This window comes from Lygodium microphyllum, chromosome 27, assembly GCF_053477565.2.
Source record: "Lygodium microphyllum isolate KBCC chromosome 27, Lygodium_microphyllum_v1.1.10, whole genome shotgun sequence".
In the NCBI taxonomy this organism is placed as follows: Eukaryota; Viridiplantae; Streptophyta; class Polypodiopsida; order Schizaeales; family Lygodiaceae; genus Lygodium; species Lygodium microphyllum.
This window is the reverse complement of record NC_141161.1, coordinates 13,359,039-13,377,793: the sequence shown is the minus strand read 5'-3', so window position 1 is coordinate 13,377,793 and position 18,755 is coordinate 13,359,039. Positions and strand designations below refer to the sequence as shown.

Below are 18,755 nucleotides of genomic sequence, written 5' to 3'. Positions count from 1 at the left end.
CACTCTATTATTAAGACAAGACGAAAAGTTAACCGAAAACTCTTTCCACTCTTTGATTGTTTGCTTGTAATAAGGGAGAGTGGGGCAGATACATGCATCCAAAGTGGATGTATGGTGTAAATTTACTTCGGTTTGTAAGATAATAAAACCTATAAAAGATATTAGGAAAACCTTTTTGCATGCCGACGTGGCATTGTCCCATTGGTTCATGTTCCCAAATACTTGTTAGGCATACCGATAGTAGGCCTAGGTTATAGTGGGAGTGAGGCTTTCCAAGTGGCTTGATATAAAGGGAACGTAATATTATAAGGTGGAGGGATGGAGAGAGACAAACCATAAGAGTACAAATGCGAGGAAGCTGTCTACTCGCTGAACCGTCCACAGCCGGCGGCCTCTCTCTCTCTCTCTCTCTCGTGTGTGTAGAGTGTGGTAGTTCAAATACAAGTCAATGAAGATTCTTGTCCGACTAGCATCAGAATTGGAGCGATTACAACTCTCTGTCGACAGAGCGTTGGTAGCAATGTAAGGAAACGTTGCCCGATGCCATGGCGGCAATGTAAGCAGGTGACCAGAAGCGCAGACACAGAGAGAGAGAGAGAGAGAGAGAGAGAGAGAGAGAGAGAGTGAGTGAACGAACCCACAGGGGGAATATCATTAACCAGCGCATGAGCTTGACGATATAGCAGATCGCAATACTAACGCCGGATTGTTTTCGAGACAAGAGGAGGATTACAGTCAATCCATCAATGGCCGCAGTGCTGTCATCAACCGCGAGCTGTCAACTATGGAGGCTGCTGATGATCATGATGATGATGATGATGGCGATGATGAGAACCAGGAATTATATGGCCGCAGGGCAAGTCCAGCCTCTCGCCTGCACCTCTTCTGCTCCTCCTTCCTGTCCTGCCATCCTGTACGTAGCCAATGGTAGACTGCCAGCTGGCCCTACTACTACCCCCGACGACCTGGCCCGCTTCTACAACGCCAGTAGCTTGCTTACCAGCTTCTATGATGGCGTGTTGCTGCTTGTCGACTGTGACTGCCGCACCCTCACTACCCCTCTCGACACACAGGCATGGCATCGGTTCCTTGTGTAACCCGCATTGATTTTGGATTATGCATTACCTTAAAATTATGGGTATCAGTGCAATTCTGTTAGATACTCATGCATTGTGCTTAGATTAATTCCTAAACAGCTTCACTATTCTATGAACGCAAACAAATCCAAAGTTAATTATCACATCCCTTTCAAGAGTACCCTTGTAAAAACCATAAGATCCTCACATAATGATGGCCCCTTACATCCGGCTAAACATAATACCCTTGAGAAGATATATCCTCAAAACCATAAAGTGGTATTATACCCCTTGGTTCCATAACATGATACCTTCACAATTCTCATATTCCTCCACTCTTCCTTAGTAATATCATTTTTGTCGATTGCTGCAATTCTTTTATCATCTCTAATGCCTCTCACCAATATTTCTTACATCAAGCGCTTGAGAATGCTCTCCCAAAATTCTAGTTGTAGAAGCTCAAAGAGCAAATGCTTTGACTTCTGTATCCCTCTCATAGCTGGTGATAAGTGGTGAGACTATGGAAGTTTCACCCCAATATCAATGTTTGTCAAATGTGTTGCACAATACAAGTGCTTAAGGTTCTTGCTAGAAGCTGATAGATAACCTTCTATGTAAGTAGGATTGAGATGGCTAAGGAGGATGTCCATGCGCCTCCATCTCACAATGCACATAGTTTGATAAAGATACGTGTATGCACTCTTTCTCTCCAAGTTAGCCCCAACAACCAAGTGTTGACAGCTCATGGGAGGTACTCCTTCTGTGTGTAATATCCCTTGAGGACATGTTGGTTCACCCAAGCTAAAGGTTCTAAAGGTGTCAAACCAAGGGTGGCAAAGTTACATCTTTGACCCCAAAGGAACTAGTACAAAAGCATCAATTATCATAGCATTGTTAATCTACATGTTTGCCTTTAATATGATGGAAACAACATTGTTAATCTACACGTTTGCCTTTACTATGATGGAAACAACATTGTTAATATGAATATTTGGTTGATTTTCTCTCATTAGTTAGTTTGGCCATATTGTACATAAGATCTATCTATGTCTTGGGTCTTGATCACTAAGAAATTGAATCATTCTTTAACTAGAGATGTCAAATAGTTATCTATAATGGGATTGCACATTTTAAAGGTTAAACTTTAAGTTCGAGTAGAAAATGTGTATATGAAGTTTAAATTATATAAATCTCAAGATATTTGAGCTATACAAATGGTTATTCTACCTCTCTCATAAACAAAGTGAGCCCTTTGAATTAGAGACCTAAACATGTATAGGAATCCACATATTCCACCTTCTCCTACCCATAAGTAAAACTTGGTGGTGATATCCTAAACCTCTATTGTGTGGTATTAGACATCATAACCTTGGATTTTACTAAGGTTGATTGAAAGCCCACTATCTTATGTATAGGACTAATATAGTGCATCTAAACCCTGTGAAGAATCAATTAATAAACAATATACTACACATAGCAAGAGGGTTATATTCTGAGTGTTTATCAACAGGGCTACGCTATTCCCTCCCTTAGAGATATAGTCAAAGATCTCATCAATGTATAATCCAAAAAGTATTAGGGGAGAAGACATATCTACTTCATTCCAATAGTAGATCTAACACATTTAATAAACATAAGGGAGCTAGAATGCCCCTATTTAGAGATACAAAGCATCATTTGGACCCAAAGCTTGGTGCCCTTTCGTGTATTTATTTTAGATTACTAGAACATTCAATCTAAGTACAAAGAACTTGATTTTTGCTATGAAACCTTACCTTTCAAACTAATAGACCATAACCAACATCTTGTTCGTGTACCTACTCTTCACAAATCATCACAACCCTTCTTAGTCACTAAGTCAAAGGTTACCTTCACCGATTGAGACTAATAGAAATAAGAAACTAATAAGAATTTCCTTGAAAATTTCATTTCTACACAATCTGATCCTCAAAAACACTTGCATGCAAATCAACGCTGCTACCTACAACAAACTCTATGGCCTCCAGAGAGAGAAATAGTGCACACATTTTCATGTAACCTAGATAGCCATTCTATGCTAGATAAATACGCTTTAGGCTATCTCTAGTGCCAAAGACTTCAACTCAACTTTCAAGCACAATGTTGTCAAATCTTGTCCTTCATGTACAGAAGAGAATATAGCAAGTCCTTTGCAATAAAATGGTAAAAAACCAAAAAAGGCACCGGTGTGCCATCTAAGATACTTTTCAACATCAACATTGGTGCCCATTGAGGAGAGAGAGTTATACAAAGCCTAAATGCGACCATACAACAAGTCTACACTATCCAAAGCAACCCATAATTGTTACTAGCATAATACCACCTTTTCTAGCCATGCCCATTGATATAGTGCCTTGACCACACATGGAGGAGATGAGGAAACAAGATATCTTTTCATGCATGCTCATGGTGGGGAATAGAGAAATCTACCACTAAAAATAGCCACAACATCTCCCTTGCATGCCGCGATTGTCACAAAAATTGCCTCCATTTATCCAAAAATCACACACCAAATTGATTTACAAATTTCTAGCTTTTTCTTTAACATTTCACATTAAAAAGCATATTTGAATCCAAACATACTAAGTTTTCAGTGTCCAAACCCCAGATCTTGGTCCTAATGCCCGAATTTAATATTTCAACAAAAACTTGGTATAAGGTTCAAAAAGGCCCAATTATTTAAATGTGCACTTTTTACATGCACATTAAATATTTAATTAATATTTGGCTATCAAGTATTGAATCTCTACCGTTGATGGATTTACCTATGTCCTGCATAACTTACACAATAACTTGCTTGCCCAAAGAGCTAGGATTTAATAACATGTTAATTCCTAGTGTGTGCACTACCTAAACAAGGAACAGGATCTCGATAGAGCATAAAGCTCATTTTCTTTCTAGGGAGACAAGTCTACAAGCAAATAATTTTTTTAGCTTTAAGGCAATGTTTTCTACCTATATCCCTTTACCAAAAGGCTACTTTTGTTTGTATCACATGTGAACAAGAGAGCTAACCAAATATAGGATAAAAGTTTTTGGGTTGAGTTTTTATGAAAAGCACAATGTGGTAATAATGTCATTTTAAGAAGTTGATAAATGTCAAGGCCAAACTACCCATGCAAAGCGCATACTTAAGGGTAGTGTTCACTTAGGTATAAATTATATGATTTGAAAACTAGTAGGAAATTGCAATTTGCTTACTTTTATTCTTGTTGTTATAAAGTACATGCCATGGCTTGAAATGGTGTTCAAATGTGTAATTAGTTACCATGTTGCAAAGAATCTCCATGGTTCAATTGACCATTGTTAATTATTTTGTATTGTTGCTACCCTCTTGACATGCTTATTCTATATGTGCATTTTTCAAGCATAGCCAAACCCACTTTTAGGGATGTTCATCTATCTACTTGATTTTACAAGTGTGGAAAAGTTAGCTCCTTTATGTGATAGCCACTTATAAAATAATATTCAAAAAAGGAGTGTCTATTGAAATTTTCCTTTATATGTCAAAGATGCGCCTTCTACCCATTGAGTCCTCTATCATACTTTTGTTTATGTGTATATTGATAGTAATATATAACTTTTGCTAGGGTTTAGACATTTACTTAAAGAATATCTTCAATAAATCAATGAGTAGTTGAGTGTTAGTTGGATAACCTTTTGTCATGAATTGTTGATATTTAAGTAGGTTGTACACTTAAAACTTGGCTTTTTCATGATATGTCTTATAATATCAACATACTTATGATGCTATTAGGATGTTTACTCACTTGCTTTAGAGACATTCTATGCAAAGTCTTTATATTTTAACCATAATGTCTTGAATTGATGTAATGGCTATGGTGCTCATGTGGTGGGTAACCATCTTATGTCTCAAACAACCACATTTGGACTTTAGAAAAACTAGATCCTTTCATGATCCCATCAAGTATTCCCACTATAGCGTACTCACTACAAATATGAGCATGTAACTACCACTTAATATGACGTGAGAAAGAATGAAATTGCCACAAGATTGCTTAGTAATCTTAAATAATAAACAATAAATGCTTGGGATAGACTTAGTTTCCCATCTAGCATTAGAAAGAATATACTATTAATAAAAATTATAAATATATGTAAAATGAAATCTTACACAAGTGTATCTCATTAGCCTCAATTATTCTTCGATGTGTTGTTTAAAAGTGTAATGATCTAGAAATTGCATAAGATCCTCATTGGTACTTGATTAGGAAATTGATCATGTGAATTCTAATGGTTTAAAATATGTTTGCATGCAGGTGTATTTTGCATCAACAACATATGTAGTAACAACATTAGATAGCGGATCAGGAATCGCCCAAATATCAAGTGAACGCTTTGATAATCTTGCAACAAATGAAAGTGATGGACATGTACCAGTAGTAGGGAAACCTTTAGATATCCACCTTGGTTGTGGTTGCCCTCCATCGACACAATACAAGTCTTTGATCACCTATTCCGTGCAATATGGGGATATTGTTGCAGACATAGCCAACAGGTTTCAATCAATTGTTGATGCAATCGTACAGTTCAATAACCTACAAAATAGTAGTCAAATACAAGTGGGACAAGTCATATTTGTACCATCAACCATTGCACCCAGTAAGTTGACTTTTTTTGAAAATTACATATCTACTAACAATGTTGAAATTAGGAACAATAAGACTTAATTGTGAAATTATTGAACCTTCTCCTTGTAGTGCAAAAAGTTAATGGTTTATAGGAGATTCATGCAGTAATTTTTCTTTTGAGAAAGTAAGGACTTTTACAAAGAACAATTGAAAATGATACTTGAAAAAATAATTATCTGAACCATACATTCTAAAGAGACAATCTTATGAATGTAAAACCTATTGAACTAAGCTTCTTGCAAAAATTGTCCAACTACATGCCACGAACGCCTCTTGCTATTAAAAAAGTCATAACAATGTGCACACGTATGCAAGCTTACAAACTAATACTTGCCTTTGCGAGTTTTTTTATTTTTTGTACTTGCTCTTCATATTTTCCATTGATGCATAAAATTGCTTTATGGGGCCTAAAAGACAAACAAGCATCCACGAATTCAAAGGATTAAATGTCTCTAACAAAAAGGTTGTACACTTTATTATGTTGACAATAAGCAAGGCTCTTCAACAACGATATTCTTTGATTTCCTTCTTGCCCATTTTTTAATTTCATGCATCTCTTTTTACTATTACACATGTTAGATGCTTATAAACTAGTCTCCTCATCAATGGACCAGAAAATAGGGTGGCCTGACCCATAGAATCCATGCTGACCCCCACCACAAAATAGACAAAGTGAAAGCATATGATAAACCAAAGTAACATTACCAAAATAAACATCAACACTGCACTAGAGTAACATTACAACACTACACATAACTCAATGCTTGCCCATGCATGTATGTAGCCTAAAACCCTTGGATGTGGGAGGATAGCCAAAGAATTGTACTGCTGACCTATCCTGTTAGTCAATATGCCATGAACTAGGTAAGGGCTACACGATTAGTCCTAGAGAGATTTAAGGGCTACCCTTCCACAACATGAGAATGTGAAAGGAGTGGCCCTTGCTAGGGGTCGTTAGAGATGTTTACCTCCTATGAAGAGCCTCTCACTTAAATATTGATCCTCTTTCTTTAGAACTTTTTATTTTTATAAATTAGTGAGATATTGTGTTGGCTTAAAGAGGCAAATGTAATAGCATTGATTATATTTGTCACCTAGGAACTTGCATGGTAGCTCATAAGAATAAACTATTCCTTTCTTATCTCAAGGCTTGTGCCATCCAAAGGAAGCCAAGACATTGAGGCTAATTTGAACTCCATACTTAGAAACCTACCAAGTACCTTGCCTAGGGTGGTTACCTTTTGGTATAATTATTTAAACCTAGTTCTTTTTATATTTTTTAACATAGATATTATCACATTTTTTCTTTTCTTCGAAAGGCCTCAAACATGGTGGACTTATCAAAATTTGATATTATGCCTAATTAGGCTCTGCTGGGGGTTAAGGCACATGTGCCTAACTGCTCTGTATTCATTACACTAATAATACCCACACACCTATACACTTTAGGTGGCAGGCACCCATCACTGTCACTTTATTCTTTTATTTTAGTGACATTTGAATAAGGGAAGGCTGATCACACATTGTGACTATTGGAGTTCCAACATCCTTTGTCTCTTTCTCTCTTGTGTCTTCTACCATAGCTCTTGCTTCTGCTCGCGTACTTCCACTCAGGGCTTCTCCCTTCAATTGGTGTCAGAGCCACCATTGAGAAGCTTCACCCACCATTACTTTAGCCCGTGACAATACCTACAACTCACTGTTTCAAGGCAATCATAGTTTTCCCTTCTCAAGATATGCTATGATCTTAGCTTGCTCTAGGGTGGTTTCAACTTACATTAGAACCTTTTGAGGGTCATATTCACCATTGGTTGAGCCCAACCCAACTAGCAAACACTCTAGCAATTAGGCATAGCTTGCATGTTTTTTCAGTGCCCTGTTGTATACTTCGAGCAGCTGCACACTCTCTTGTGTAGCCTTCAATACTTGGACAACACTCTTGGGCATTAGATAAAGCCTCCCAACATTGGTTGGCATTGATCTTTGAGTTTATCAACTTCAGTTTGTGGCTTGATACTCAAGAGAGCTTGTTGTCATAAAATAGGGACAGTCGTATCTTTATTGTTTGAAGCTTGTACATGCTTTTCGAGATGCTCATTTGATGCTAAACACTTGGGAGATGCTTGGTACATGTGTTGAGATTCTTGGCACATGTATTGAGATGTACAATCATTTGAGTGTTGTAATAATAGGGCAGCACACCATGTTATTAGTATCCTCATATACCTCTTGCTCTCAAATGCTATTCCAACACTCTTTTGGATGCATTGATGTCTAAAATGGATGCTACATACTTGATCATGCCCATTCAGAGCTCTTGAGCTATGATTTGGGCTTGGTTACATCACCATTGGTTGTAATTTATGCTATTGGGTACTACTTTGGATGCTATAATAAGAGGTTGAAGAAGATATTGTGTCTTATGCTCTTGGATGTGTGTCACATGTAGCTTGGATGTATGGATGCTACACACATGATGCACTAAGTTGTTTTGCTCATTTGGCATTCATTTTCTGTTCCAATGAGAGCTTTCATGCATTTTGGATGTTGAATAAAGCTTTAAGCACTCGCAATTGAGCGTGACCTTACTTTCATCAAGACCATGGAACACTTACTTCGTGTAAATGCTCTCTTAATATATATTGGATGCAGTTACCCTACTGTGGGCTAATTTGACCACTTACTTTGGACCTAGTACTTATGTTTGTCAGTGTGTTGTTAGTGACACTTATATGCTTCTAGGTTATGTATTGAGCTTTGCTCAGTGGGTTATGCATTATTTGGTAGTTCTCTTCTTTCACCCCAAGATCTACTATGTGCATGATGTCTATGCCTATCCCATGTATGGCTACTGGCACACTATATTTGCGACAATTTTTTGTGTCAGTCATTCCTAGTCTTTCTTTCTTAGTTGCTCACAATTGGTTATTTGCGTATTACTATAGTTTATTACAACAACATGTCATTTTAGTTGTATGCATTCTATCTGAGGGTGGTCACTTGGATTTGACCATTGCTTGATTACACTTTGTGGATATCTTACCATTTTGGTAGTTCCTCTTGCTTAGCCCTTGATTTGGTTGTGATTTTGGGGTCGTTTATAGTCATTTACAATGGCTTGTTTGCACCATATTGTGCCTTCATTTCTTTCATTACAGCTGGTGGATCGAATGCCAATGCTATCTTCAATATTAACAAGTTGAATGGTACGAATTATAGCTATTGAAAGGCACAAATACAATAGGTTTTAGTGTAGAAATTGCAAATTAAGCCATTGAGACATGAGGTTATAAAGCTCAAATGCTTTGATGTAGAGAATTAGGCTAAATTGGAGGAGTTATGTAAATCTACAATCATTTTGTCACTCTCTAAGTAGGTCTCCTATAATGTTGTCTCCAAAGGGTAGACCACTGCTGGCAATTATGGGGTGAAATTCGTAATGTCTATGATAAGTAGAGCCTTACCTCTAAAATTTATTGGTTGAAGCAACTCATAGACCTTTGTATGAAGGAAGGGACTTCCATGTTTGCTCACTTAAATGAGTTTTATTCTATTTTCGGTCAGTTGTCTTTGCAGGGGATTGAATTTAAGGACAATCTTCCTCCCCTATTCTTATTGATCATATTGCTTGTGTCATGGGACACATTCTGTATTGCTATGTGTGCAAATATGCTTGGTGATGGGCTGAATTTGTAGGATGTCAAGGGTGCACTCTTGAATGAAGAGGTCAATAGAAAGAATGTAGATGCTTCTTGCACCTCTCATGCTTTGATAGTCAGTGATCGCCCTGGAAGAGACTCTCAGAAGTCTCATTCCTCAATCACATGAATAGTCTTGCAATAAGACCCATGGTCGCAAGTCCGCAGTAACTTGTTATTATTATAAGAAGTAGGGTCATATTTGGTCTTAGTGCTATAAAATGCATAATTACAAGCATAAGGAAAAGGGAAAGGGTAAAGCACAAGAAAAGAATGATGATTATAACATTGTCTGTAGAAGCAAGTCCAATGTCAAGATTGAAGAGATTAATGTTGTGTAGACTGATCTAATAATGACTACATACTTGCAACTTCTTCTCTTAATGTTTCATAGTTTACTTATGCATTGTCCACTTATGCTGTGTTAGTTGATTGATTCAAGGAATTCATTTCATGTTACCCCTCATCAAGGATGGTTCCACTCCTACCATAGCACAACAAGATTTGTCAAATTGGGTAATGACTTAGCATTATATATTGTTGGTATTAGAGATGTCCAACTACAATTTGCTTTAGGCAATATGTTTACCTTGCATGATGTACACCATGTTTCTGCTTTGATTAAAAGCCTGCTCTCAACTGGACAATTGGATGATGCAAGTTATGTTGTATATTCTTGTGATTCCTCATGGAAGCTTACACGTGGGAATCTTGTCTTAGCACAAGATGCCAAGTTTGGTACTCTTTATCCCTTACTTCTATCTGGGTCTATCGACCATGTTTTAGTAGTGGCTGAAGTACCACATGTATTGTTATGGCATCGTCACCTTGGGCACCTATCATTAAAGGGAATGAAAATGGATACCCGATTGCAATATCTTCTGCCCCTTGACTATACATGTTTTGATTCTTATGATCATTGTCTTTATGGTAGGCAGACCTATAGTTTACATAAGAAGTCCGGCATTATGCACACGGGTGACCCTCTAGCTCTTGTTCTTCATTCTAATTTTTGTGGACCTATGCCTTGCAAGTCCTTAAGTGGTGCAATGTGGTTTGTTACTTTCATGGATGATTACTCACATAAGATCAGGGTATATCCCATAAAGCAGAAGTCAAAAGTCTTGGCTACATTTCACTATTGGCTTGCTTTTGTTGAGAATTAGTCTAGGTATAGGTTGAACTGCCTACAATCTAACAATGGAGGCAAGTATGTATCTAAAGCCTTTGAGTAATTTTGTGATGAGAGGGGTATTAAGTGTCACTTGACCATGTACACCCCACCATAGAATGGTATGACTGAGTGTATGAATATGACAATTTAGGAGTGAGTCGTAATGAGCTAGATCTTAAGTCTGTGAAATGCATCTTTCTTAGTTATGGGGATGTAGGTGAGATGGGCTATCGCTTATGGGATCCGTAGGCTCAAAAGGTCATTTGCAACCATGAGGTTTTTTCCCGTGAAGAGAAAATACATAAGTAGCCTAAGTAGGTCATGGAGGTACACATGGTGATATTTTAGAAGGAGTCTCTTGTTATTGTATAGCCAACTAGACAGCTTGCAACAACTAATGCTCTAGTGGCCCAGGACTCTAATGTTAGATAGGATATATAGGCCCCACATCCTGTTTTGCGATAGCCTACTAGAGATAGACGTCAGTCTGATCAATTTGCACCCTTTATAGATTATATTATGGTGAAAGATTTCGGCGAGCCTCTTACCTATGATGAGGCCATATGTAAAGGTGATAGTCACTCTTGGGAGAGGGCCATGCAATCAAAGTATGACTCACTACAGAAAAATCATACGTGGGACTTGGTTCCTTTGCCTAGTGAAAAGTGTACTTTGCCATGCAAGGGGATGTTCAAGTTGAAAAGTACCCCTAGATACCCCAAGCTAGCTTATGAGGCTAGATTGGTCGCTAAAGGTTTTAAGCAAGAGCATAGTATTGACTTTGATGAAGTCTTCTCTCTTGTAGTCAAGATGACAATGCTTAGTTGTTTTGATCTTGGTTGGACAGCTAGCTCTAAACCTCTATCATGTGGATATCAAGATGGCTTTCTTACACGAGGACTTTCATGATGAGTTTTGTATACAACAACCTAAGGGCTTTGAGAAAAAAGGCCAGGAACACCTAGTGTGCCAATTGAGAGAGAGCCTTTATAGCCTTAAGCAAGTACCTAGGAAATGGTACCACAAGTTAGATACTTTCAAGCATTAACAGAGATATACCCATAGTGACATGGATTTGTGTTTATATATATAAAGAAGGCCTGTGATGGCAACCTTATGATTTTGGTACTCTATGTGGATAATATATTGATTACTGGGAGTGCTCATGATGAGCTCGATGCCTTGAAAAGTTAGCTTAAGAAGACCTTTGAGATGAAGGACATGGGACATGCCTCACATATTCTTGGGATGTGCATCACACTTGATCGCTCTAAGGGGCTCCTTTACTTGTCATAGAAGGAGTACATCCAAAAGGCCCTTAAGCAGCTTCATATGCATGATGTTAAGCATATTGGTTGTCCCTTACCTTCTCATGTGAAGGTTAATCATGCCAATTGTCTGTAGTCTGATGAGCAGAAGGATGGGATGGCCAAGATTTCTTATGCCTGTACAATGGGGAGTTTGATGTAATAGCCACTTGTCCTCACATAGAATTTGCAATGGGAGTTGTGGCTCTGAGAGATAGAGAGAGAGAGAGAGAGAGAGGCTGATGATGACGACAACATCGAAGGAGGAAGATGATGGAGTTGGAGTGTGCACCTACTAAGGAAGGAGGAAAAATGATAATGCAATTGATTGCCAAGAAATGGCTATAAATAGGCAATAACCCCAAAAACTGGTCGACCTGAAATTTGAGGCAAAAAATACTAGCATTTAATGCTGGTAAAAATGCCATGAATGCTCACAAAAATCTTGAAAAGGGTGGACAATGTCCGGCAGGTTGAAGGATTCAAAAATTGCCCCTGGAAATGCACATAAAATATCGACTTGAGGAGAAAATGTACTAAAATGCAATAAACTGAGTGCTCTAGAATGAGCTACCTCCTCCGTCAAAACAAGTGATAGACAAGTCAGAGCTCCTAAGGTCCCCGTCTGACTCAGATTGAGGCTCATAGGCAAGAGATGACAAGGCATGTCAAACATGACTGCTAACACCCCCCTCTCAGATATTGGATGTGGTAGAAGGCCAAGGGAGAAACGGATCTTGGGGAGGCAAGAGGAATGCCAATGTCAATGAAGTCCGTCGATGAAGATTGCCGATGCAGAAGCTCCTCATGATCTTGAAAACCCCCCTCTAAAACACTAGGGGCCAGGAAATCCACAACCGCATCACCGAGATCGTCCCCCTTTGAAAGGGATGGGGGGTACGAGGGAACCACTGGAGGAGAGAGTGGGGGATGGGAAGGAACCCATGGAAAAGAGGGTGCACAAGTGGGAATAGGTGTAGCAATAGACAACTGCCTCACAGGACCCTGCATAAGAGAAGGGGAATGGAGGTTGTAAAGCCCACTCTCCTGTTGACCTGTCGCGATAACAGCCCCTGTAGAAGAATCCTCGATACAAACAACGTGCTCAATGAAGACAACCCGAATACTAAGCCTAATAAGGCCATAGACTGAGAGGAGTGGAAAGCCCAAGTCTGGAACATAAAGAGCCTGGGAAAGGGAGCTCGATGTGTAGTCGGGAAATAAAGGCAAAGTGCGGACACCACAAAGAGGCATTGAAACATTGACCCTCAGAAGGGCATAGATCCTACAACAAATCACGTCGAGGAGTCATATGACTAGAAGCTCCACTATCAACTAGCCAAGGTCTCTCAAAAGATGAGGCAACCAGTGAAGAAGGCTCCTCTAAGTCAACAATATGAAGGAACACTGACTCATGGGTAACCGTTGGAGTAGAGGTAGAAGGCTCGGATGTTTTAGCTCCATCCTTCGCTCCCGGACAAAGGTGAGGGTACTTCTTTCAAGTTTTCTCCTCTGGATGTGTCCCCTTCCCATAGTATGGGCATTTAGGCTTCTTTGAGTTGGAGTTAGAACTTGAAGAACTCTCTTGTCTTTTAGCCTGTGACTTCCCTTTCTTCTGTGTCCCCCCTCCCGAACCAACAACAAAAGCTTTGATGGAGGTGGATCCACTAGCTACCTCTTTGGCACGCTCGCCATGCTCCAAAACAAGCGGGGCAAGCTCCTCCCATAGAAGCTTCTCACAGGTCCTCAATATAAGAAGGCTGGTGTAGAAGACATCAAAACAGGGAGATGGCAACTGAGTCAAAAGAATCATGGCCATATCCTCAGAAGAGATCATCTTGCCAAGGGACGCAAGCTCACCCCTCATGTCCTCGATATGATCCTTCATGGAAGAAGAACCATCAACATCGAGCATCTGTAATTTCTTCTTCAGAGTAATCCTATGGGAAAATGTATTTTGATGGTACAAAGAAGCAAGCTTTGTCCACACTTCTGCTACTTTTCGCAACCTGCACACATGCACCAGGACAAAATCCTGTAAGCTCATAAAGAGGAAAGATAGAGCTCTTGAGTTGAGCCGATCCCATAAGGCCGCACGATCCATCGATGATCCAACGGTGGGATCCTCCACTGGACGGGGAATAGGGTGGGTAACAAACTCCCAAAGATAGAAGGTATCAAGGATACACTCCACCTTACACAACCAAAGTAAGTAGTTGGAACCATCAAGCCGGTCTTCTTTGGGCAAAGAAGGGAGTGAAGGCACCTGTATAGAGGGTGCCATGGAAGGCATATGAAGGTCAGCAGAACAAGACTTTTGTGAAACATGGAGAGAACGGGGAATAGAGGGATCTCGTACAAATGGGCTAGGTGACCTCCGGTCATCGCGTGAACTAGCACAAAAGTCTCTCCATCTCTTAGAGGAAGGAATAGAGACCTCATCCTGTGAATTAGCAAATAATTGGTGATAAGAAATATTTGTATATATTTGCAATCACCAAACAATCTGCAACCAACAGACAGTCAAGATGGAGCCGCCTATGTCTCAGAAAAGACCCAGAATATGCTGTCACTTGCAAGAGGAGAGAGAAAATGGTGCCGCATGGAGAGAAAAAACTGACGTCTATCCTCTAGATGATGACACCTTCTCCTCTGCTGATGTGGATGACCTCCTATTGGCTGCGTTTGATGCAAATGCAGGCTACAAACACCTAGAAAACAATTGCCTACTCCTCTTGATGCTGCAAAACAGCAAAACACAAGTATGGAAGGCTACGTTTCAGCCTAGATAGCACCAGCAAGGGTTGGAAAGGATGGAAGAAGGGCTACACTTGATGGTGTCCTCCTCTGCAATGGAAGCTCTCCTTTGTGCTCTTAGTTAGGCTCTGATACCATGTGAGAGTGCGCAACAGAAGAAGAAACACGAACATTAAGGGAGGGAGGGAGGAAGAGAGAGAGAGAGAGAGAGAGAGAGAGAGAGAGAGAGAGAGAGAGAGAGAGAGAGAGAGAGAGAGAGAGAGAGAGAGAGAGAGAGAGAGAGAGAGAGCAAAAAATGAAGGAAGAAATACTGCATTGACGAAAATGAATGTTGAATACAAAGCTATGGACCGATCAGTCCCTGCACATAGCAGCTCGGAGCGTTAGTGAGGGCACCAGATCATGCTGATGATGACGGCAGCACCGAAGCACCAAAGACGGAGGATGATGACGGAGTTGGAGTAGGACTATCCACTACAAAAGAAAAGTATATTGTATCCACTAAGGCTTGCAAGGAGGCTCTCTGGTTAGACCGTTTGGTCGCAGACCTTGGTATTACTAATACCTTGCATTTGAATTCTATGAGTGCTATACAATTAGCCAAGAATCTGATCTTCCATACTACATGAAGAAAAAGCACATTGAGACACATTACCACTTTATCCAATAGGTCATCAAGGACAAGTCCATTGAGCTTGTCAAGATTTCGATTGACCAAAATCTTATAGATTTTCTCACTGAAAGTCTCTTAACTGAGCATTTTGCCTTCCTTAGGAAGCTATTGGCCATTGGATGAAATGACGTATTTCCTCATCCTATTGTACTTTATGTATATTTGTACTTTGTCACTTTTTTATTCTTCTCTCCTCACTAGGGGTACATCCTCTTTAAGTGGGAGGTTGTTGGGGGTAAAGGCGCTTGTGCCTAACCACTCGTGTATTCAATATACTGATAGTTTCTGCACACCTATACTCTATAAGTGGCAGGCACCCACCATCACTGCCACTACATTCTTTATTATTTCAATGACATTTGAATAAGGAAAGGATGGCTACATATTATGACTATTGGAGTTCCCACATCCTGTGTCTCTTGCTCTTGCTCTCTTGCTTCTTCTACCATAGCTTTTTCTTCCACTTAGGGCTTCTCCCTTCAAGCTCTCATATCAAGCTTGGAAAATACTAGGCTCCACTAGGAATAGCCTCGTATAATGCCTACCCCAAGATGGATAACTACACAAGGATAGGATATCATGGCCCCCATCCCTCTAAGGCAATATGAGTCTTAAACCAAGGCCTTCAAGCTACAAATTACCCTTATCTAACCCTTGCAAATAAAAATAGACAATAGAATATGACTTGAGGAAAAATAGGGAAAGGGGATGAGTATACTTGATTGGAAGTTGTATTGTCACTCTCCTCAAGCATCATACCATTGAATCACTCATGAAGAGTGATTCAAATTAAAGGTCTCTAAAACCTACTATTTCATTAAAGAAAACATTTTAGTACCACATGCTCTGAAAGGCATATCCATGGTTCCACCAAACTATTTTTCCTTAGTGGCAGTGTTGCTCTAGGATGGGTGCTCATTATTTCATTTCGAAATCAATCCCTTTGTTCGATTGGTCATTTCTATAAAACAAAACTACTAACCTTCATAAGTCCACATTTATTCAAAACCAAGACACTTTCATTGTAATGGGATTAATTACCCCATAAAACCATCATAGTTTCCTTGTAAGTTTGGCCTACAATGTCAAGCACCTACCAGGATATCAAAGTATATAGGGTCATAGAGCCATTTTTCCCTAGATGAACTATTTTATAGGGCCTACCCCACTTGGGCTTGAGCTTTTGAAGGACCACAACACAATATAAAACCAATTGAACCTCCTTATGGCTAAATTTCTTAGCTCGAATATCATGGAGTGCCTTTATGCAATTCTTTGCACCCTCTTTGTATAATGAGGCTTGCCATCGTATCTTGTTGAGGTATGCCAAAGAGGTGAGACTCTTGGCTTAAGCTTCACCATCCCCTAGAGAATGGTTTAACCCAAAACAAATTGCAGGCAACATAGTCTCTAGGTATAATATGCATTTCTCACTATAAAACCAATTTAAATAGTGTATAATTTGTAGCTAATTTGAAAGAAGTATTGTAGGACCAAACATCCAATATAAAATTCTTATCATGACATGGTCTTGGATAAGATACAAACTGTCAACTTACTAGTAGTCTCCACTTGATAGTTAGCATGCTTATAATCTTATTCAAAATATAAGTGCGTCTATCTATTACCAACTCCTAAGGGTGACCAAATTGGCAAAACAGTTTGCTCCATCAATAAAGTTGGCCATTTCCTTGCATTATCTTTTCAAGTCTAGCCCAAGTCTCTAACCACTTCATAAAGTAGTCTCTAGCTATAATGATGAACCATTTACATGCAAAAAACAATGGGTGATTTGGTCTCACAAGATCTATACCCAATTTGTCAAATGATAGGGCCACTACGATTTTCACAAGGGTCACACCTCTGACAGATGTTGCATCGCTTCTTAAGTGAGCACTTCGTAAAAACTTGTTGGCCATCAATAGCCAAGATGTAAGGCTTTTTTGAGTAGTGAAACAACCATCAAATGGCCACCACACATTAAGTCATGGCATTCCTCCAAAATGAGGGGAACCTCATGAAGGACTATACACATGCAAATAAACACCATCCACTCCCTTTCGATATAAGCTCATTTCTAATAAGGAAAAGTTTATAGCTTATTATTGATCTTGTGATGTTAAGTTTTGATAAAAATGAGGCTGCATCCCCCATCAATAAATAATGAGTAATTGATGCATATCTCAATGAAATAGAAGATGCATCAACATTGTACTTCATAAAATTTGCTAGGATCAAGAATCTCCTTCTTAGTCTCCCCAAAATGAATCAAGCACTTCACAATAAGGTACAAATTTAGTAGTTTACTTCCTATTTCATAATCAAAATCTTGAATGGAGATGAGCCACCTAGCTAAATGGTCGAAGGATTGATAAATATTCAATAGAAGGTGTAATCAATCCACCGTAGTAACGAAAATAACCTTCTTGTAAAGGATATAATTCCAAAAGTTCTTAATGGAAAAACCATCACTGAGCATAGTTTTTTAATGTAACTATATTGAAGCTTAGATGCATCCAACTTTTGACTTGCAAATACAATCAAGTGGTACATTTATGCCTCCCAAATTTAGAGCATAGCTTACATTGTGTACTGCAACAACTAAAAAGATGTGGAATACTACATTTCTTTTGGGTGCTTTGAGGATTGGTGTCTTTGACATTTTATCTTAGCATCCTCAAAGGCCACTTTTTGAATAGATGGTTGTACGATAGTGAATTGATAAAAGGAGATGACCATTTGGCCAATGCATTAATGAAGTGTTGATAACACCCCATTGATGAATAAAACTATGTGGCGAGAAATTGGACAAGGGAGGAAAGCCCAAAATCTAGTTAAAATTTAATGCAGTATAAGTAGAGCTTTGAACTTGATATTTGCAAAGAAGACTTGGAAATTTGAGAATTTAGTTGGTTAGAGATAGAATGAATGGGCACATAGTTTCCTTGCACCTGTAATGCCTTGGAATATGACAAAATTCACGCCCTCTTCCTCAATATAGATTACTTTATTGTTGGTATGCTTTGTGCTTCATATTTCGTTCATTGTAGCACTTGTGGGCAAGGGTGCTCAAGAAAGAAAACATCTTACTTCTAGCAAAAATATGAAGGTTTTTGTGTTGTGTGAAACAAGCATCCCAATTCCTTCATGTTTAGCATTGGGATGGATCTTTTGTGCATATATAGTATGTAAGCATTGTTGTTATACTTTCAAGCAAATTAGGTGATTTTGCTTGATAATGCTTCTAAAAGAAAAAGAAAGAGAAGTGATATTAAGGATAGGATGAATCTTGTATAATTGTTATGATCTATGATATATGCATGCAGGTGTCATTTTATGTCAAAGTGATCTTTCATTTCTTTGCATGAGCACATGAGCATATAAGAGAGAGAGAGAGAGA

The 18,755-nt window shown here is 39.0% G+C and overlaps 1 protein-coding gene across 2 annotated transcripts in view; it reads left to right on the top strand.

Annotated features, from left to right (window-relative positions):
- Positions 1-456: 456 nt before the first annotated feature.
- Positions 457-18,755, top strand: part of LOC148012062 (lysM domain receptor-like kinase 3) — a 50,971-nt gene continuing 32,672 nt past the window's right edge. Inside the window, exons 1-2 of one of the 2 annotated variants that reach the window (XM_087668947.1) lie at positions 457-1,073; positions 5,375-5,717. In XM_087668947.1, the coding sequence (XP_087525073.1) occupies positions 747-1,073; positions 5,375-5,717 (670 nt within the window). In that variant the 5' untranslated portion in view covers positions 457-746. The remainder of the gene's footprint in view (positions 1,074-5,374; positions 5,718-18,755) is intronic. The other variant, XM_087668946.1, reaches the window with a different exon arrangement.